Source organism: Hippopotamus amphibius, chromosome 16 (genome assembly GCF_030028045.1).
Source record: "Hippopotamus amphibius kiboko isolate mHipAmp2 chromosome 16, mHipAmp2.hap2, whole genome shotgun sequence".
NCBI classification, from domain to species: domain Eukaryota; kingdom Metazoa; phylum Chordata; class Mammalia; order Artiodactyla; family Hippopotamidae; genus Hippopotamus; species Hippopotamus amphibius.
In genome coordinates this window covers 28,417,387-28,436,088 of record NC_080201.1, presented here as the reverse complement: position 1 = coordinate 28,436,088, position 18,702 = coordinate 28,417,387, and the positions used below count along the sequence as shown (strand labels likewise).

Below are 18,702 nucleotides of genomic sequence, written 5' to 3'. Positions count from 1 at the left end.
AAGTGAAAATGAAGACGAGGTTTCAAAGCAAGTGTTGAATACGATTCTTAACAATATGTTCAAATCACTTTATACTTTAAAATGGTCACTGGAGGAATTCTGTGTGGACAAAGGCAGTGATTTTCCTGATGTCATCCAGCTGTTGTGATTCTTGGTGGCCTCTGACCTCCCATGATTGTCATCAAAGCCAGCCTTCTCCTGAAACTCTTAGTTCTTGTTTTTTTCTCTGCTCCAACTTTTGGATTCCCCCAGCTGCTGTTGCTGGCAGTTTAATCAGAGAGGGACAGATTCTTGCCCGAAGTCACGTGGTGGGTAAATGACAGGGCTGGACAGGGTTAATGACCAGCAATTCCCAGCGTTCCCCTGGGTGAGGTCAGAGCCCTGGGGAGGCCCCCAGAGAGACCATTTTTTGGGAGGAGGGGGTGTTTCAGGCAGAGCTGCAAAGGGCAGGCTTTACCAAACGGTCAAGGATTCTGGAGTAACAGAGACCTGGCTTCAGGCAGCCTCACGCAAAGCAAGACCGCTTGCTCTCTGAGCTGGAGTTGCCTCATCTGTGAAATGCAGGAGCAGTGAGGATCCAATAAGAGGCTGCACGTCCTAACCTTGGGACATGCCAGATGCCTAGAGTTAGAGGTGGCTCTTTTACCGAGGTGACGAAGACATGCACTCTTTCCAGGGTGGGAGCCAGTTCTTGGAGGAGATTTGGTACAGGACATGGATCGCTGCGGGACTGTTTTCCTTTGCCTGTGCCTCTTGATGTCTCAAAGCAGGACAGAGGGTAAGAGGGTTCTGCTGAGCTGCAAGGGCTCTCCTAGCCCGGACCCCTGGTTGTGATGTGAAGCGGGGAGATTAAGGTAGAGCCCAGATTGGTGGGAAGGTGGGCGATGGACGCTGGAGAGAGTCCAAAATGTGAATAGATCCACGTTCTTTCAAACCAAGGGAGATTGAAAAGGGGTACACAGGCCTCCTGGGGCAGCAGCAGGCTGGAGAAGACCCAGAGGCCATGGGGCAGGCGGACAGCGGCGGGCAGAGGCTGAGGCGCGCATCTGACTCTCTCCTCACAGATGCGTCCCTGCGCTGGATGAAGAAAATGGAGATGATAGCTAAGAGCCGGAGCCCCCCTCCTTCTGCTGAGTGAGTTCGGTGTTCCTCCTTGCCTGCCCAGCATCAGCTGTGCCTCCACCCCCAGCTTGCACTTTGAATCAATGGCCCAGGGTTGGTCCAGGGTAGACTGTTAATTCATTTATTGAGTAGCTCCTGTGTGCCCAGGCTCTGGAGGTGTGGAGTAGACACATCCCTGTCCTCATTGAGTTTACTGTCTGGTTGGGGGTCCTTAACCATGGATGCCATGAGACCAGGTGCAGAATTGTGGGTCTCCGTGCATTTTTCTGGGAAGGGGCTCCAAGACTTGGGCTGGGCTCTCCAGTGTCTGTGACCCAAATGCCTAGTGGCTCAGGGTGAGAGGCCAATGCTGGTGACTGACCAGGGAAGCATAGGGACTGTGGGGCTCTTCGGTCAGTGAGGAGCAGCCAGGGAAGGCTCCTTGGAGGAGGTGTCAACAAACTGGGATCCAAACAAGAGTTAATGGGAGAAGGAGATGGGTGGAGTGGGGAGGTAAGTGTGTGCCAGGAACACTATGTGTGCAGATATCTGGAGGTGGGAGTGACTGGGGTGTGGGATGGAGGAGGCTGTGGAGAGCTCCTCTCGCCTCCATGCTTACCCTGGGCCCTGGCCATCTCTCTCACTTTCAGGCTCATCCATGGCCTAGAGTTGAGTCTGCTCAATGCCAGCTTCAGGGGCCACAACCTCACCTTGCAGACGCCCACCATCCAGACACTGGCCTTCAAGCTGGGCTGCAACTTCTCTGGTCTCTCAGTGAACAGTGCCGCTCTGGAGCAGGTCCCCCAGGTCAGAGGCGGCCAGGGATTGGGGGCGGCCAGAGCCTCTACCCAAGAAATCCTCTTGAGGTTTAAGGTCTGGACTTTCTCCAGGGTCCATTGCCCACCTTCCCACCAATCTGGGCTCTGCCTTAATAGCTATGAGTTGCCTCCTCTGTAAAGTGGGGCTGATGTTCTTCACGGGAAAGATGGAAAGGGGGTGCTTGTGGCCCCTCAGGGGCAGCGTCCTCATCCTGCTTTTGTAGATTCCTGGGGTGAGGCAGCTGTGGGAGAGGCCAGGGGAACTGAACCCCTTTGAGGGCCCCGGTATGATTCCTGCTGAATGACTGGGTGCTGGGGGATGAGACTCCATCTTCAGGACCCAAATTCAAGACCAGAACAGGCTGAAGGGAAGGCCTGAGGCCTTGGGGAGTTTGGATGGAAGTGCAGCCTGGCAGGAGAGGGTTCTGTGGGTGGAGGCTCAAGGTAGGAAATGCTCGGGGCAAGGCTGGGAGGGCTTCCCGGGGAGTGGGGAGCAGTGAGGGTGTTGCGGTGGGTCTGGAGGCTTTGGGCACCAAGCCCAGCCTGTCTTTGGCTCTCTGCAGGCCCAGACCCAACATGCCATGCAGTTCCCAGCTGAACTGACTCGGGATGCCTGCAGGACCCGCTCCAGGGAGCTGCGTCTCATCTGCATCTACTTCTTCAGCACCCGCTTTTTTCAGGTCAGTGCCTGCTGGTAGGCCAAACAGGGTGGGTGCTGGCTCCTTCCTGGGGGCGCCTCACTGCAGGCGTCCATGCCACCTCCTGGCCTCTGGACAGGGACCAGCCTACTGTTCAGCCTCAGCCAGTCAGTTCCTCTCTCTGGAACTCTGTTTTAGCAGAATGGTAGGGAGGCGTGATTATACTATGTAAATGAGACCTAAGAAATCTACTGTGTGTGTACCTGTCCCTAGATGGGAGACAGACACGTAGGTCACAAGATCTTTGTCATCAGAGAGCTCTCTATCTCAACAATTAGACTGGGAACTTAGAGACTTAATTGTAGCTCAAGGTTGATTATAACCATAGAGATTCAAAGGGATGGGTGAGTCAGGGTGGGGTCAGGATGGTTCCCAATGAGCAAGTCCTGGAGGGCTTCTGGAGGAGGTGCCTTTTAATCTTGGCTTTGAAAGTGAGTTAGGGTAGGGTGAGGTGGAGGGTACGAGGCTGGAATTCATTTAACAAATGGGAGGTGAGGGTGGTGGTGAGATGACAGGTTTCCAGGTGGAGGGGGCAGCATATGCAAAGGCTGGGAGGCTGGCACAGCTGTGCACATGAAAGCCATGCTGCCTGTTCTCATCCAGGGAGGAGGGGCTGGGGAAGGGGGGCTCTTGGACCTCATCCAGGGTCTCCTCATGTCCCCTTCAGTCAGCCCTTCTTCTGTTGCCCTTCCAGAAAGACATCAACTCATCTCTGCTCAATAACTATATTCTGGGGGCCCAGCTGAGCCACGGACACGTGAGAAACCTCAGTGAACCAGTGAACATAAGCTTCTGGCACAACCAAAGCCTGGTATTGTCAGGGGTACCCCTATTTCCACTCCACCCCTACCCCCTTGTGGCTGTCCTGTTGAACACTGGTTCAATCAAACCCAGATCTGTGGAACTATCTTAGAAACAAGCTGCTTGGAATCTATCATACTTTGAAAATCCCTGCCAAAGAAATGAAAGAGAAGCTTTTACTCAGTGCATTCATCAGGATTCTTTGAATTGCAAATGATAGAAAATCAACTCAAGCCAGCTTTAAAACAAAAGGGAATTTATTGGCTCACGTACATGAAATGTCCAGAGTTGTTCTTGCTTCAGGCACAGCTGGATCCAGGGGCTGATGTGATGCCATAATGACTCAGTCTCCATCTCTCAACAATAGTTTCCTGCCTTGGCTTTCCACTCTGTGGCAAGATTGCAGCTGAAGAGCTGGACCTACCTCCTTCCCGTCTTCTCAGCAGGCTCTTTCTTGTCAGTGCAAACCAGGATCCCATAACAGATTCTAAAGGTCCAGCTGGGTCACGTGTCCATCACTGTGCCCAGGGGGATGGAACATGTGGGTTGGCCAGACCTGGGTCACATGGCCCAGGGACTAGGCGGGATTCATTGACCTGTCACTGAGAGAGGGGGTGCTCAAGGAAAGCACACATGTTGATGCCGAAAGAAGGAGGAGGGCTGCTGGGTGGGCACAAGCCCTGAAGGTATTCCTGAAAAGCCCTGGAGCCTCCACACTCTGGCCCTATCTTCCGTCAGCCTCATCAGGACTGCTCTGCACTCCCAATTTCTCCATCATCCTTTCCTTTCATTCTTCTGGTCTTTTGTCCCTGTGGGTCCCTTCACCTGTTACGTCTTTGCTCTAGTTCTGTTGAAATCTGATGTGTCCTCTAAGGCCTTAGTGCCCCAATTGTCCCTTCCCTTCTCAGGACTCCTCTGCCCCTTCCTCCGTGGTTTTCCATGGTGTGCCTCTTTCATTTCCCTAACCTCTCCACCCACATGGCTTGGCGTCAGGGATGTCTATGGATGACTCTCTCTCCCCCACATTGGGACGGGTCTGGACTGTCATTGTTCCCCATGGGGAGGAGGGGAAAGGGGACAGTTATTTACAGAGCACCTACTGTATTGGCCAGAGCTGACCACTCAAGATTTCTCATTGCCTTTGATTATTCCACCATCCCTGTGACTTCAGTATAAATGATCCCATTTTGCAGATGAATATACCACGGCTCAGAGAACCTCTGTGACTTTCCAGGTCACTCTCAGAGTCCGTGGTGGAGGTGGGGCTGGAATCTGATCTGTCTGATGCCAAAGCCCAGCCAATGCCTGGTAAAATGTTGACAAGGGTGCAGTCAAGTCACCTTTGGCCCCCACAATTTCCAGACTCTGACCCACGGCCCTTCCCTCCATCCCTTGGATGCACCCAACTCCAGCATCTCCCCTTAGGAAGGCTACATGGTGACTTGTGTCTTCTGGAAGGAGGGAGCCAGCAAGAACCACTGGGGGGCCTGGAGCCCTGAGGGCTGTCACACAGAACATCCCTCAGCTTCCCAGGTGCTCTGCCGCTGCAACCACCTCACCTACTTTGCCGTTCTCATGGTATGTGTGCATCCAGTCTGGGAGAGGGTGGCCAGAGCTACAGAGGGCCCCATATCCAGAACAGAGGAGAAAGGCAAAAGCTGGTGCCAGGGACAGAAAATCCAACTAAAAAAAAAAAGCAAAGAAACTTGTGGGTTCGTGTTCCTGAAAAGGCTGGATTACGCTTCAGGCATGGCTTGATCTAGCGGCTCAGTATCACCAAGACAGGACTCTATCTCAGTCTCTCAACTGTGCTTGCTTAGCTCTCAGAAAAGATCTCCCAATGGGATAATAATATGGCTGCCAGCATTTCCTGTTTTATATCCCACTAGCATTCAGGCCAGTAGAACGAGCACTCTCTTACCTAATTCTGTCAGCCAAAGTCATGCAACTGAGTCCCACAGGCCTAGAGTATGTTACATGCCCATCCCTTAACTGATCACTGTGGGCAGGAGGAGGGAGGGCTCTGATAGGCCAGGCCTGGTGCACCTGACTACACATAGTGAGAAGAAAAGGGTCCACCCATGTGCCAAAGAGAGTGAGGGAGGGGAGGAACGGGAGATGGGAATTGGGAGGCTGAAAGCCACTGTGTCTGCCATGGCTGTTTTCAGGTCAGGACCGTGGCTAGGATTGCAGGGTAGGGGGGCTTGGAGCTGAGGTCTTGGCAGGTCTCTTTGATTCGGGCAGGCGAGGGCATTTCCATACTTCTGGCCCCCCTTCCCTCCCACAGCAACTCTCCCCGGCCCCGGTCCCTGCAGAGTTGCTGGCACCTCTCACGTACATCTCCCTGGTGGGCTGCAGCATCTCCATCGTGGCCTCGCTCCTCACTCTCCTGCTGCACCTCCATGCCAGGTATTCCCCTGCCCTCGTGCCAGGCCTGCCCACCCACTGCTGCTCAGCACCCCTCCTTCTTTCCTACGTGGGCCCCCAGAGGCAGGTGGGCTTTTCCAGAGGGCAGAGGCTGGGAGGCAGGAGACCAGCCTCACCACGCGTGGCTGCTGTTGGATAACTGCCCCTCTGGATCTGTGTCCTGGCATTATGTGTCTGTGAGCCGAGGGGGTGGCGCTGCCTGGCGACATCTGGGTCACGGAGGGCCATGCTCGCCCCCGCAGGAAGCACAGTGACTCCATAACAGGCATCCACATGAACCTGCAAGCCTCTGTGCTGCTCCTCAATGTCGCCTTCCTGCTGAGCCCGGTGCTGGCCACGTCCCTTGTGTCTGGGTCAGCATGCATAGCACTGGCCGCCACCCTGCACTACGCGCTGCTCAGCTGTCTCACCTGGATGGCCATCGAAGGCTTCAACCTCTACCTCCTACTTGTGCGCGTCTACAACATCTATATCCGCCGATACGTGCTCAAGCTCTGTGCCGTGGGCTGGGGTAAGCATGGTCTCCCTCTCCTCTTGCTTCCTGAGGCTTCCAGCCGCACTGGGCATCTGTCCCCTCCTGTCCTTCTCTTTCTCCTCCACTGTCACCACCCCTGCCAGCACCCACCACCACTTCCTACGTGACTCTTCTTATCACCGCTTCCACCTCCAAACATCTATCACCACCTCCGGTAACACCGTCGCCTCCACCATCGCCTCCACCTCCGTCACCACCACCACCGTCATCCTTGCGTTCACCAGCATCTCTGGTACCACCATCATCAGTGTCCCTATCACCGTCCTAGCCCCTCTCTTTATTATCTGTTTCCTTACCAGTTCCTAAACCCTCTCTCCCACTACGTCCCCGCCACCGCCTCCCAGCGTGACCACTGCCACTGCCGCGGCATATCAGCCTTCTCTAAGACCACCAGCCTAGTTGCTCTGACGTTGGGCCACATAACAGTGGCTGGGGGCTCCGAGCACCCTCTTTTCCTACCCCCCTCCCACCCCCCTCTTGCCTAGTGGAATTCTGTTTTAGCAAGCCCCGGGATCCCACGACCAGCCCATCTCTGGGGTCTCCCGACAGGTACTGAGTCTCTGTCCCACTCCTCAGGGGTCCCGGCCTTCCTGGTGCTGCTCCTTCTTGCCGTCAAGAGCTCAGTTTACGGAATTCACGGGATCCCACTCTCCGACAGCCAGGGAAACAGCACGGGCTTCCAGAACGTATCCATGTGAGTGCGCTCGGGGCTGCGGCAGGCCCCCTGGCTTTGGCAGTGGGGCCCCTTGGTCCTGGGGCTCTAGATCGGGTGCCTTGTAGGCAGGGCACTGGCTTCGGGTCAGGGCTGCCGCTTACACAGGGCGTGGTCTGCAGGGAGCTTTGCCACACCCCTTCTGTTGGATCCCCAAGGTCTCCTGGAGGTTGGTTCACTTTCTATGCTGACTCTAGCAAGCACACGGGCCTCCAAGGCCAGGCCAGGGCAGGGGGGCCTCTGCCTCCTGGCAGCTGTCAGGAAGCCCCCCTCCTGCTCTCAGGCCCGGTGGTGGAGCTCAGCCTATGCCTGACTCCTCTCTCCTCGCCTCCTTGCTTCGCTCACTGGCTTGGCCCTGGCTCCCCTGACCTGTCCCTGGCGTGGCATCGCCAGCCCCCACACCCTCCTAGTCAGAGAAGAGAGTTTTGTGGGGGCTGGGACACCCCAGAGACCGGGCTCAGTGTGTGTGTGGAGAAGGGGGCCTGGGGGGTTGGGGGGACAGACTCTGCCGCCCCTTTCGGTGCCCTAAGACATTCACCTTCGTCTTGTGATGAAGTGTTTCCAACGGGCAGCATAGAGGGAAGAGCTTAATAACCCCCTGTAGACCCATCGCCAGCAGTTGGCCATCTGGCCTTTTCCCCTCTCCTGGCTGACGCCGGCTCAGGACCACTGAGGGCTGGCTCTGAATCCTCACATCAAGGAGCAGGTCCTATTGTCAGCCCTTGTTTATAGTTGGGGGAACCGAGGCACGGGCAGCTGAAGAACCCTGCCCAAGGAGATCCAGCCGATCAAGGGCAGAGCTGGGTCTTGGTCACGGGCAGGTGGCTGTAGAGCCCGGCCCCCAACCACTGCCCGTCCCAGTCTCTGGGACGTGAGGGCTCTGGGCACGGAGTGAGGCTGAGGTGGGGTTAATTCCTCTCTCTGCGAGGGTCGGGGTGTTTTCTCAGAGGAAGCGTGACTCAGAGCTCTTTAAACGTGTGTTTTACTGTATGTGACATGGGCAAGAGAACTGCAGTGACACGTCCTCAGAACAGGAAGCACGTTCATGCAGGAGTGCTGGCGAGTTCCCACCCTAAGAACCAGCTTCCCCGAGTCTTCCTCACCTCTCCCTCTCCCCTCTTACCCTGGATATTGTGACTTTTATTCTCCTGCATTTAAAAAACCCTTACTACGTATATATGTATTCTTTTAAACTCTTTTTACATTTTTTAACTTTTTAAATTGAAGTGTAATTTACATACAACACTTGATTGATTTCACGTGAACAGCATAGTGATTTGATGTTTGTCTATACTGCCGAAGGGCCACTACAATAGGTCTAGTTAACATCTGTCACCATATGTAGTTACAGAATTTTTCTTGTGATGAGAACTTTTAAGATCTACTCTCTTAGCAACTTTCAAATATGCAATACAGTATTATTAACCGCAGTCACCGTGCTGTACATGACATCCCCAGGAGTTATTTATTCTATAACTGGAAGTTTGTACCTTTTGACCCCCTTCACCCATTTGGCAGCCCATCCCCCACTCCCTGCCTCTGGCAACCACCAATCTGTTCTCTGTACCTGTGAGCTTGTTGTTTTGTTTGTTTATTTTAGATTCCACAGGTAAGTGAGAGAATACAGTACTTCTCTTTCTTTGTCTGACTTATTTCACTTAGCCTAATGTCCTCAAGGTCCATCCATGTTGTAGCAAATGGCAAGATTTCCTTCTTTTTATGACTAACATTCAGTATTTTGTATATACACACACACACCCCCCACATCTTCTTTAACAGCAGTTTTTTAAGACCTTGAAAATAACTACAATGTCCACTGACAGCACACTGGGTTAATACATGTGATAGAGCCACCCCTGCTAGACGATCATTTGGCAGTGGAAAGGAATGGTCCACCACCACACTCATCCACTTGGATGAATCCCCAAAATAATGTTCAAGGACCCTGTGACTGCAGTGGCAGGAGCCCAAGCATGTGATCGTGACAGTTAGGGGCACAGGCTCTGGGCTTAGACCACGGGGCTTCAAGTCCCACCTTTGACTCTCACTAATGTGTGTATCTAAGCCTGAGCCTCATTCCTCACCTGTACGGTGGGGATGGTTACGTATCTGCCTCACTGGGTCATCATGAGGATTGCGTGACTGAGTCACGGAAATCATGTGACCTGATGGGGTAAAAGGCAGCACTTACCTTGAAGGGGCTTGGGGGAAGCAAAAGGCGTGAAGACCTTATGGAGAGTCTAGGACCAGGGCTGGGACCACTGTCGGGTATCCCTCTGCTCTTTCCTCTGCCCTTGGTGGAGTTTTTCTGCTGCCCCCCCCGATCCTAAGTCCACATGTGGAGAGCACCCCTCCACCAAGCTGCAAGTACAGCAGCTCCTTTACAGCTCAGGGAAGGGCCAGTGGTCCAGTCCAGGTGGGGAGGGGGTCCGGGTGCTGTTGCACACAGATGGGGATGAGATGGTGTTAACCACGTGGTGGGGGGATGAAGAAGTCTCCAGGAAAGAGGACCGTGGACCAATGATCCAATCAATACCTTATAAGTTGACAGTCAGGGTGGCTGTGGGAGGGGAGGGGTTAGATGGTCAAGAGAGGAGAGGAAGGGTTTTCAGGTGGGTAAAGGCACCGAGGGAGAGGCTGGTGTGGCTGGAGATGAGGCACGCGGGGGCTTCAGGCCGGGGGCTGAGGTGGCACGTGAGTCCTATCGTGGCGGCCTGGCTGGAAGGCTGGGCCCAGGACTTCACCACGTGTGCAGTCAGGCAAGAAATCACGGGTCTGAGCTGGGAGATGGGAGCGGGTTCAAGAGGCCGTCCAGAAGCCCAGGAGACCGTGGCGTCCCCACCACCGGCCTTGGGAGCCACACCAAGCCCAGCGCTCCACCCTTCCGCTGCAGATGCTGGGTGCAGAGCCGCTGGGTGCACAGCGTCCTGGTCATGGGCTACGCTGGCCTCACGTCCCTTTTCAACCTGGTGGTGCTGGTCTGGGCGCTGCGGGTCCTGCGCAGACTGCGGGAGCAGGAGAAGGCGCCGGACCCCCGGGCCTGCCGGGACACTGTCACCGTGCTGGGCCTCACCGTGCTGCTGGGCACCACCTGGACCTTGGCCTTCTTCTCCTTTGACATCTTCCTGCTGCCCCAGCTCTTCCTCTTCACCATCTTCAACTCACTCTACGGTACGGCCTGTGGATGGAGTGGAGGAAACTCCAGGGGTGTCATGTACAGCTGGTACATGTTTACAGCTGGAGGGCTCCAGATTGAGGGGGCAAGTTGGGGGCTAAAATTTGGCCCTTACAAGCTGGTTTGGGGCTACCTACACACGCCCACAGGAAGGGGTGCCACCTTGTAACTTGCACCACGGCAGCCTATGGGCTAGCGGAGCCTGGTCCTCCAGCTCCCACACTCTGTCCCTCCTGGCATCCAACAGTAAGGGATTCTGAGAATTACTCCTGGGCCCCAGGGAGGCCCAATTCACCCCAACCACGGAGGTGCCTGCATTCCCGGGGAGGCCCCACACTGTTCCTGCGATGCTCCCACTGACCAGTCTTTTGCTTGCAGGTTTCTTCCTCTTCCTGTGGTTCTGCTCCCAGAGGTACCGCTCAGAGGCAAAGGAGAAAGCAGAGATGGAGACGTTCAGCTCCTCCCAGACAGCGCAGTAGTCTGGACTGTCTGGACCTCCTGGCCTGTCCCCAGCCTCTCTGGCTGCCTGTAGCCCAAGACCCTGGCTTCCACTAGAGAAGATGGCAGACCGGCTGCTGGACAGCAGAGGCCACTGTTGTCTCCAGGGGGGCTTTTCCACCTCCATGGCTTCCCCAGGCCCACAGGACTGGGTTTCTCTGCCTCCCCTGGCATTCTGCTCTGGGGCAGGTCCAACCTCACCTAGGGGCAGCTAACTTTCCCCTGGTGCTTGGGCCCAGCTGGCCAGGCCTATGGCCAGAACACGGGCCTGGGAGTCAGGAGGTCACGTTTCAACGCCTGGCTCTGAGTCTCACTGTCTGACCTTGGGCCTGTCGTTTCTCACTGACCCTTGGTTTCCACATCTGTGACATGAGAGGGGATGGCTCTGGTCCTGCCTAATCCCAGAGCTTTATGCAGATTGAATGGGACCCGGGAGGAAGAGGTCATAGTGGGGTGGGAATCCCTACCCTGGCCTGAGCCTGCCTTGAAAACACCTGCTTGGGCCCTGCCTCCTTCCTCCAGGAGAGGGTCAGCCCTGGCCGGGGGTCCCCAGCCCAGCGCTTAGAGACCCACCCAGGGTATGAGACCTCGCCAGCCTCTACCTGAAGCCTCTTTTCCTTTAACCCGCAAATTATGATGACTCTAACTCAAAGCCCACCTTTCACAAAGACCAGGAAGTACAGTCCTTTCAGAGGCTCCTTGTCCAGTGCTCCCAAGACCCCCGTAAACCATTTAGACCAGCGGCTGGGGCCACAGGGCTTCCTGGAGGTGGGAGGGGAGCGCCTCTTTCCCTTCCATCTGAGCTCCAGTGACCCGGATATTTGGTGACTGGGTAGGATTGAATTTCCCCTGGTAGCCGTGAGGGTGTGGGTTCTGAATTCCAAGCTTGTTGGTCTGTTCTCTTGGAGCTGGTGGACATCTAAGGTATTTATAAACAGGTATAAATTATACAAGTCTTTTGTCAGGCTGTCCATTTCAGTTTTGTTCCTGTTTGTTATGTTAGCTGTCACAGCTGTAGAGAATCACCATTGCCCTTGACCTGTCCCGTCAGACCCAGTGGAAGAGCACTCACGAAGCCAGCGCCTTTCCCAGGCTTCACACCAGGGGGCGCTGTCACCCACGTCAGAAGCCGCTGGGTCCACAGTCATGCCTGGAGATGCTGTGGTCACCTATCTGTGGACATGACACACCAAATGGAGAGACCCTGCCTCCAGGCCTGTTCCTGCTGAGTGACCAGCAGGAGGAATGCTAGCACTGCCTACACGGCCATTTCCCTCTTTCCCAACGCAGCCTCCCCCTCTGGCTCTTGGTGTCTTTTGCTTCGGGCAGACCTGGCACTAGAGCGGTGGGCTGGGCTGGGCTCCCACGGACCTGTTCCAGGCCAACAGATGGATTTTAATGACTTTGAACGTCACAGGGAGGGAGTTGGAGCCGGATCCCTTTTCTCCCGGGGGGATCCCTGCCCTCTGTTCATTTCTTGATACAAATAGCCCTTCATTAGGGGGTGAGTGGTGCAGGCTCCGGAGCCAGACTGCCTGGGCTCAAAGGCCAGCTCTGTCATTTGCCAGCTGTGTGGCCATGGACAGGCCACGCCACCTCTCTGTGCCTGAGTTTTCTCATCTGTAAAGTAGGGGTAACAGGAATACCTATTTTGAAGGTTAAATAAAATAACCTGTATAAAGGGGCTTAGCAGAGGGTAAGTGCTCAGTAATGCTTATTGCTAGCACCAGCATTTTGTTATTAAGTGTCAACCATCTAAGGTCCAGGTCTGCTCACAGGCCCAGCTCCTCACTCAGCACTTCCTGCTGTCCCTCTGCTTTGCCACCTCCTCTCCCACTTTCCCCAGAGCTGCCTCTGCTCCGGCCTTGCTGGCCTTTTGTCATTTTAGGAACATTCCCCACACGGTACAGCCTCCAGGCCATCACCACCTGTGCCCCTGCCCCTCGGTTCTGAATCCTCTGATCTATTTAAACGCTCAGTGGCTCAGTTATCACGTCTCCCATGAAATCTCTCCAATTTTCCCACAGAGAAGGTCTCTTTCCCACTCTGACTCCTGGCAGTGTCCCTCTGCCTCTATCGGGGTGACGTGAACCCCCATCCGAGCTCCCTTGGCCTGGCCAGCCCTGGCTCGTACCAGGCTTCCAGGCTTTGGGGTGGGCCCCCGTCCCAGTGAGGGTGCCGAGGAGCATGGGAAGCTCCGGCCCCTCTCTTGGGCATCTCCAGGGAGCAGTGACCCGGGCTGGGTCTGCAGCGCCCTGAAGCAAGGCCTTGTCTGGGACCCTCCCATCCCCACCCCTAGCCCCACCCCAGCCCAGACCTGGCCTGCTAGATCCCACCAAGCCCAGGGCTGCCCAAGGGAGGATGTGGCCACAGTGGCACAGAATGGGTCTGGTGATTCTAGGAAACAGCCCCAAGTGTGTGGCTCTGGGCCGACTTTGGGTTCAGGCTCTGGGCAGGGACCACTTCCCGGAAATGCCCCAACCGAGTGTGGGGGCAGGGATGAGGGAGCCAGTGGGCCTCAGTGCCCTCCCCTCACTCCCAGCAGGCTCCTGGCCTTGCCCAGGCTGGGCACCGGGCCCCGCTCTTAGGGGCTTCCAGACTTAGCCGGAAGATGGAGCAGGTGATGCCTGGGGGGTCACTGCTCACGGCCAGAGTCTCTGAGGAGGCACCTGGTGAACCATGATAAGTTGATACCAGAAAGGCCACAGCCAAACCGTTTCTGTGTTGCTTTGTTGCTGTTTTTGCAGAAAGGCATGGTGTGTGTATGGGGGGAGGAGGTTTGAATGAGGGTTGCCCGAGAAAATACAGGATGCCCAATTTGGGGGACAGATACAAAAAAATGTTCACTGTTTATCTGAAATTCAAATTTCATCCTATAGCTCTCCATCTACTCATTTTTTCTTTTCTTTATTTCTTTTGGTAAGTCTGGCTACACTCTTAGAAAGGAGCATTGGCTCTGGAGTCTGGGGTGTGCACTCTTTACATGTCAAATCAATCCACCCTGTGCTGACTGGGGAGCGCTCTGCCCAGTGAATGAGCCCTGCTTTCAACTCGAGGCTCCTCCTCCGGGGCTCCCCCTCCGGGGCTCCCTTTGCCAGCAAAGGTTGCCATCAGGATGCTCAAGGGCTCTGCCTTGTGGTGCCCCTTCCATGAACTGTGGTTCAGACCCAGCCTCTATCCCCCACAGAGCCTCTTCACAGGCCTCCCTGCCTCCCCACTCCCAGTCTGAGCTTTACTCAGATGCCAGAGGGAATTTTCTATCCTGTGGCCTGACCACGTCCTCCTCAGCTGAAACCCTTCCATACCCTTCTTCTTATAATCAAACTCCTCTTCGGAGCTCGAAAGGCCCTGGGGGGTCTGACCTGTGCTCACTTCTCCAACCGGTCTCCTACCATTCTTTCCTCATCCTCCTTGTTCCTGCTACACTGAACTACTTCCGTTTCTCTGAACAGGTCCTTTCTCACCTTCAGGCCTTGGCACAAGCTGCCTGGAACACTGGCCCTCAGGTCTTTCATTTGCGGAAAGACGACAACACACCCTTATGATCTCAGCTTTGCAGCCTCTCCTGGTCTCCCTGTGTCTGGACCAGGAAGCTGCTCCTGACCTGTAAAATCTAGGACAGGGCCTTCTCTCAGATCCACAACCTTTGCCCTTCCCCCATTTATTTCTTTTATGAATGTCTGTATCATTTAAAAGTGAATTTTATCATCTGCAAATCTACTTCTGACTTTTAAAAGTTGATAGACTAGGGAGAAACTGACAAACCCACCAGCAGCATGGGATGTTTCAAATACTTAATTACTGATGGCAAAGCTCAATAAATTAGCCAAGATATAGAAGATCTGAACAATGTGAGCAACAGACTTGATGTAATGGACATTAATTGAATTTTGTCTCCCACAATCAAAGTCTCCTTAAGCACTTACAGACTATTTTCAGAAGTTGATAGTACACTAGATTAGAAAGCAAGCTCCAAAAAGATTCCAAGGAATTACTATTAGAGCACACACATTCTTTGACCTCAATGCAGTGGAATTAGTAATAACAAAAATGTAATTTAAAAAATCCCCACATATTTGGAAATTTGTCACTGAGATAAACAAGTTGACCAAAGGAATGGAAAAGAGAGCCTGGAAACAGAGGAAGCATATATGGGATTCTGATATATGACAGTGGAAGCTAGAAGACCAGAGCGGTGTGTGTGTGTGTGGGGGGGGGGGGGGGGCATGTGGTTAGTGGAGCAGGTAAAATTGGTTACATATGTGGGAAAAAAATACACTTGAATCTCTGCCTTACAGTGTACTCAAGAATCAGTTCTAGGGACTTCCCTGGCGGTCCAGTGGTTAAGACTCTGTGCTTCCACTACAAGGGACACAGGTTCGATCCCTGATCAGGTAACTAAAAAAAAGAAAAAAAAAAGAATCAGCTCTAGATGGATTAAGGACTTACATGTCAAAAGCACAACTTTAATACTGTTTTAAAAAAATTTTTTTTTAATTTATTTATTTATGTATTTACTGGCTGTGTTGGGTCTTCATTGCAGCACGTGGACTTTTCTCTAGTTGTGGTGAGTGGGGGCTACTCTTCTTCATTGTGGTGTTGGGGCTTCACAGTACAGTGGCTTCTCTTGTTGTGGAGCATGGGCTCTAGGCGCATGGGCTTCAGTAGTTGCGGCACGTGGGCTCAGTAGTTGTGGCTTGCAGGCTCTAGAGCGCAGTCTCAGTAGTTGTGGCCCAAGAGCTTAGTTGCTCCGCGGCATGTGGGATCTTCCCAGACCAGGGATCGAACCTGTGTCCCCTGCACTGGCAGGCGGATTCTTAACCACTGCACCACCAGGGAAGTCTGATACTGTTTGAAGAAAATATAGGTTAATATCTCTCTGACTTCAGGATGGAGAAACGATTCTCAAAGAAAACACCAAAAAAGTGTCGACCATGATGAAAAGATGGATACAACTGGCCACATTAAAAATAATTTCTGAGATAAGAGTTACAGATGTAGAAAATAAACTTATAGTTATCAAGGGGGAAAGGCAGAGGGGATAAATTGGGAGATTGGGATTGACATATACACAATGAAGACTTTTCCCTGTCTGTTTTTGGCTTGTCTTGGTGCTAAAGTCTATGACAATACAAAACAGCGTGGTCATTTACTGTAAGACCTGCCTGAGTAAAAGAACAGGTTCTCTAAGTCTCAGCAGTCAGGGTTTACCTAGCTTGTTTTACTTGGCTATTTTCATCATCCAGATGGCAGAAAACTTCTGTGGTGACGTCTCTTTTATTCTCCTCCGTGGGTTCCAAAGGGAAGTCTTGACCCTTGGTCAGAACCTGTCTGACAGTCATGTCAACACCAGCGGTTTCCAAGTAGCTGGCGCACACCTGCCCGTCCTCTGCGGAACAGGGCTCCACCACTGAGTCTCTGGGGAGGTCAGCTGGGAGAGGCATCTCTAGGCAGCAAGGCAGGTTTTCCCCTTCTGGACTGGAAAGGACCCTCAGGACTGCATGGTTCAACAGGCAGCTAAAGCCTGACATTACCATGACGTCACCTCCGTGCATAAACACGGGGGTGGCAGCTCCACCTCGTTTGAGGCCACCCAGGAGAAAGATGGCAGACCGTCCAAGGCTGAATGACAGCAGGGGTTTGGAGAGATCGCGTTCAGATTTACCTACATGGATTCCCAGCGTGGAGTCTAATTGGTAGTAACTCAAGATGCCCGGTTCGGCTTGGAAACCCTGAAATCCACAGGCAGTGCCCACTTACTCTGAAAGGAGAGTCAGGTCAGAAGGGAAAGGTGTCTAGTGATCTGCAGAGTATTTCTTACTGCCCCAGTTATAACGGTAGCCTAGGGTCAACTCAGTGCAGTTTCTCTAATAAACTTCAGGGTCTCTGTCTATTCACTTCTTTATACCTTAGAAGCTCTTTGCTCTGTGTCCACAAATCTTGGGTTCCTTCTTTAGTCATACGTTTTTCCAGGTGACATACATCAGGTTTCCGGGAATATAACTTAAGGCACCGCTTCCCCCAGGGCCACCGGTGACCTGGGAGGAAGCCGTTGTGGGCACCCAGGCCCTGTGCCGCAGGCTGCGTGGGCTGCCGAGAAGCCGACGACTCTGCCCTGCGGTCCCAGGTTCCGCTTCTACCGGAAGCTTTTCTGCTTCCGGTAGAAGGGGAAAAACTTCCGAAAGACATCCTTCCCAGGCTCCACTGCCAGCATCGCCACAGAGCCCACGGCCGCCGCCACCTTCCCCCTCTCGCTGTCCGGCCTCATCTCCATCCTGTTTTTGAAAAACAATGGAAGTTAAGTGTGGAATTGCTACACCTGTGAGTTTTCAGGCTTTTCCTTCTCTGAGCCGTGTTTTCTCCTTCATGATGGTGAGAGGGAACCCTTACTAGGTACCTGATGCTCCCTACATATATTTAATGTTCACAGCAACTCTGTGCGGTAGGTTTGATTATTATCATGCTTGTTACACCCATGACGAAACTGAAGCACAGAAAGGTTAAGTGACTTGCCCAGGGTCACACAGCTTCGCAGTGCGGGAGCTGAGTCAAATCAGTCTCTGCATTCTTATCAGAACAGTGAAGGCATGGGTGCAGCCCCACCGGACGGTGAGTTCTGTAGTGGCAGGGGCTGTGTGTGTGTGTGTATTTGTGCTGTGGACCTACCCGGGATGCTCAGAAAGTCAGCCACAATTATTGTCCCAGCAGGGTCTGTCAGGGAGGCAGGGAGCCAGCACAGGAGGGAATCCAGGGCAGTCTGGGTTCAAATCCTGGCCCTGCCACTTACCACAGACCTCGGCAAGCCTCTTGAGGGCTCTCTGAGACTTAGTCTTCTCACCCGTAAAATGGGTGCTGTCCTAGTTGCTATTTCCAAGACTGCTGTGAGGGATCAGAGAGAGAAAGGTGAGTGGCCTGGCCCACCACCTGGCGTGATAAGCGATGCTTAAATGCGGGCTGTTATTAGGCAACTGTTCACGGATATCCTCAGCAGCTCTCTCTAGGTGATTTCTAACAGGACCTGGTCAGGAGTAGGCCCTTCAGAGTGTGAACGCTGGGTCCAGCGCCTTGCACACCACTGGTGATGTGAGCTGTGTCTAAGAACATTTAGATGGGAACCTCAGCCTCAGAGCCAGAAGGTCAGCAGATGCAGTCAGGGAGAAGGTGGGCTCCTCAGCTAGCTGGGTACAGCCAGGGCCGCCAAGCCAGGCTCTGGGGCGGTCATTCCTATGGTGACCACCAGGGGTCGTGGTTGGCCTTCTTTCCTGGTCCCAGAGCCCACCCGCAGCCTGCAGAGGACAGTGGGGACCCCCACGTTCCTGCCAACTGCAAGGTGGGGCATTTCCAGCAAGAGTGCATCTGAGGCCCTGACTTGGCTTTCCCACCTCTGTTAAATAAGATAATCGATAAGTTTTTCCATCCTGTGGGAATGTCTGCTGTTCTTTTATCTACCCATCCATTTGTCTCTCTGTTCATTCACTCATCTGTTCATCCATTCATCCTTCTGTCTGCCCATCTGTTCATTATTCCTTTATTTTCCATTTGTTCATGTATCCATTCATCTGTTCTTTTATCCAGCCATCCATCTGACCATCCATCCTTCCATCCATCCAATATCCAACATCTGTCCACCTACCCTCTGTCTATCCCACATGCACAAAGACCCCACGTTGAGCCAGACTTGCTCAGCCTGGGGTTCTCCATGAAGGGAGGAGGCCCAGTTGCTGGTCCCACCACCCCTCTCCCCCTTCTCCCCCAGGCTCACCATCTTGTGGAACCAGGGATGTACCAGGAAATGATAACATAACATGATGCGTGTGGACAAAATTGGGGGTATACAAATGTCACGCTTCATTATTAATTTGTATATCACATTAGACTCCAAGGCTCCCCCATCCTCTGCATGGGGATCGACATTTGTGGAGAAGGTCTTTGAGTTA

At 53.6% G+C, this 18,702-nt stretch overlaps 1 protein-coding gene and 1 pseudogene across 1 annotated transcript; one reads left to right on the top strand and one right to left on the bottom strand.

Annotated features, from left to right (window-relative positions):
- The first annotated feature begins 714 nt into the window (after window positions 1–714).
- Window positions 715–10,801, top strand: ADGRG5 (adhesion G protein-coupled receptor G5). Its single transcript, XM_057712883.1, has 11 exons — window positions 715–778; window positions 1,065–1,134; window positions 1,752–1,908; window positions 2,483–2,599; window positions 3,312–3,428; window positions 4,844–4,996; window positions 5,706–5,827; window positions 6,088–6,356; window positions 6,957–7,074; window positions 9,986–10,263; window positions 10,646–10,801. Exons 1-11 carry the CDS (start codon window positions 715–717, stop codon window positions 10,744–10,746), a joined length of 1,566 nt encoding a protein of 521 aa, XP_057568866.1. The 3' UTR covers window positions 10,747–10,801.
- Window positions 10,802–15,972: 5,171 nt separating this feature from the next.
- LOC130838056 (nucleic acid dioxygenase ALKBH1-like) lies at window positions 15,973–16,954 on the bottom strand (annotated as a pseudogene).
- Window positions 16,955–18,702: the final 1,748 nt, after the last annotated feature.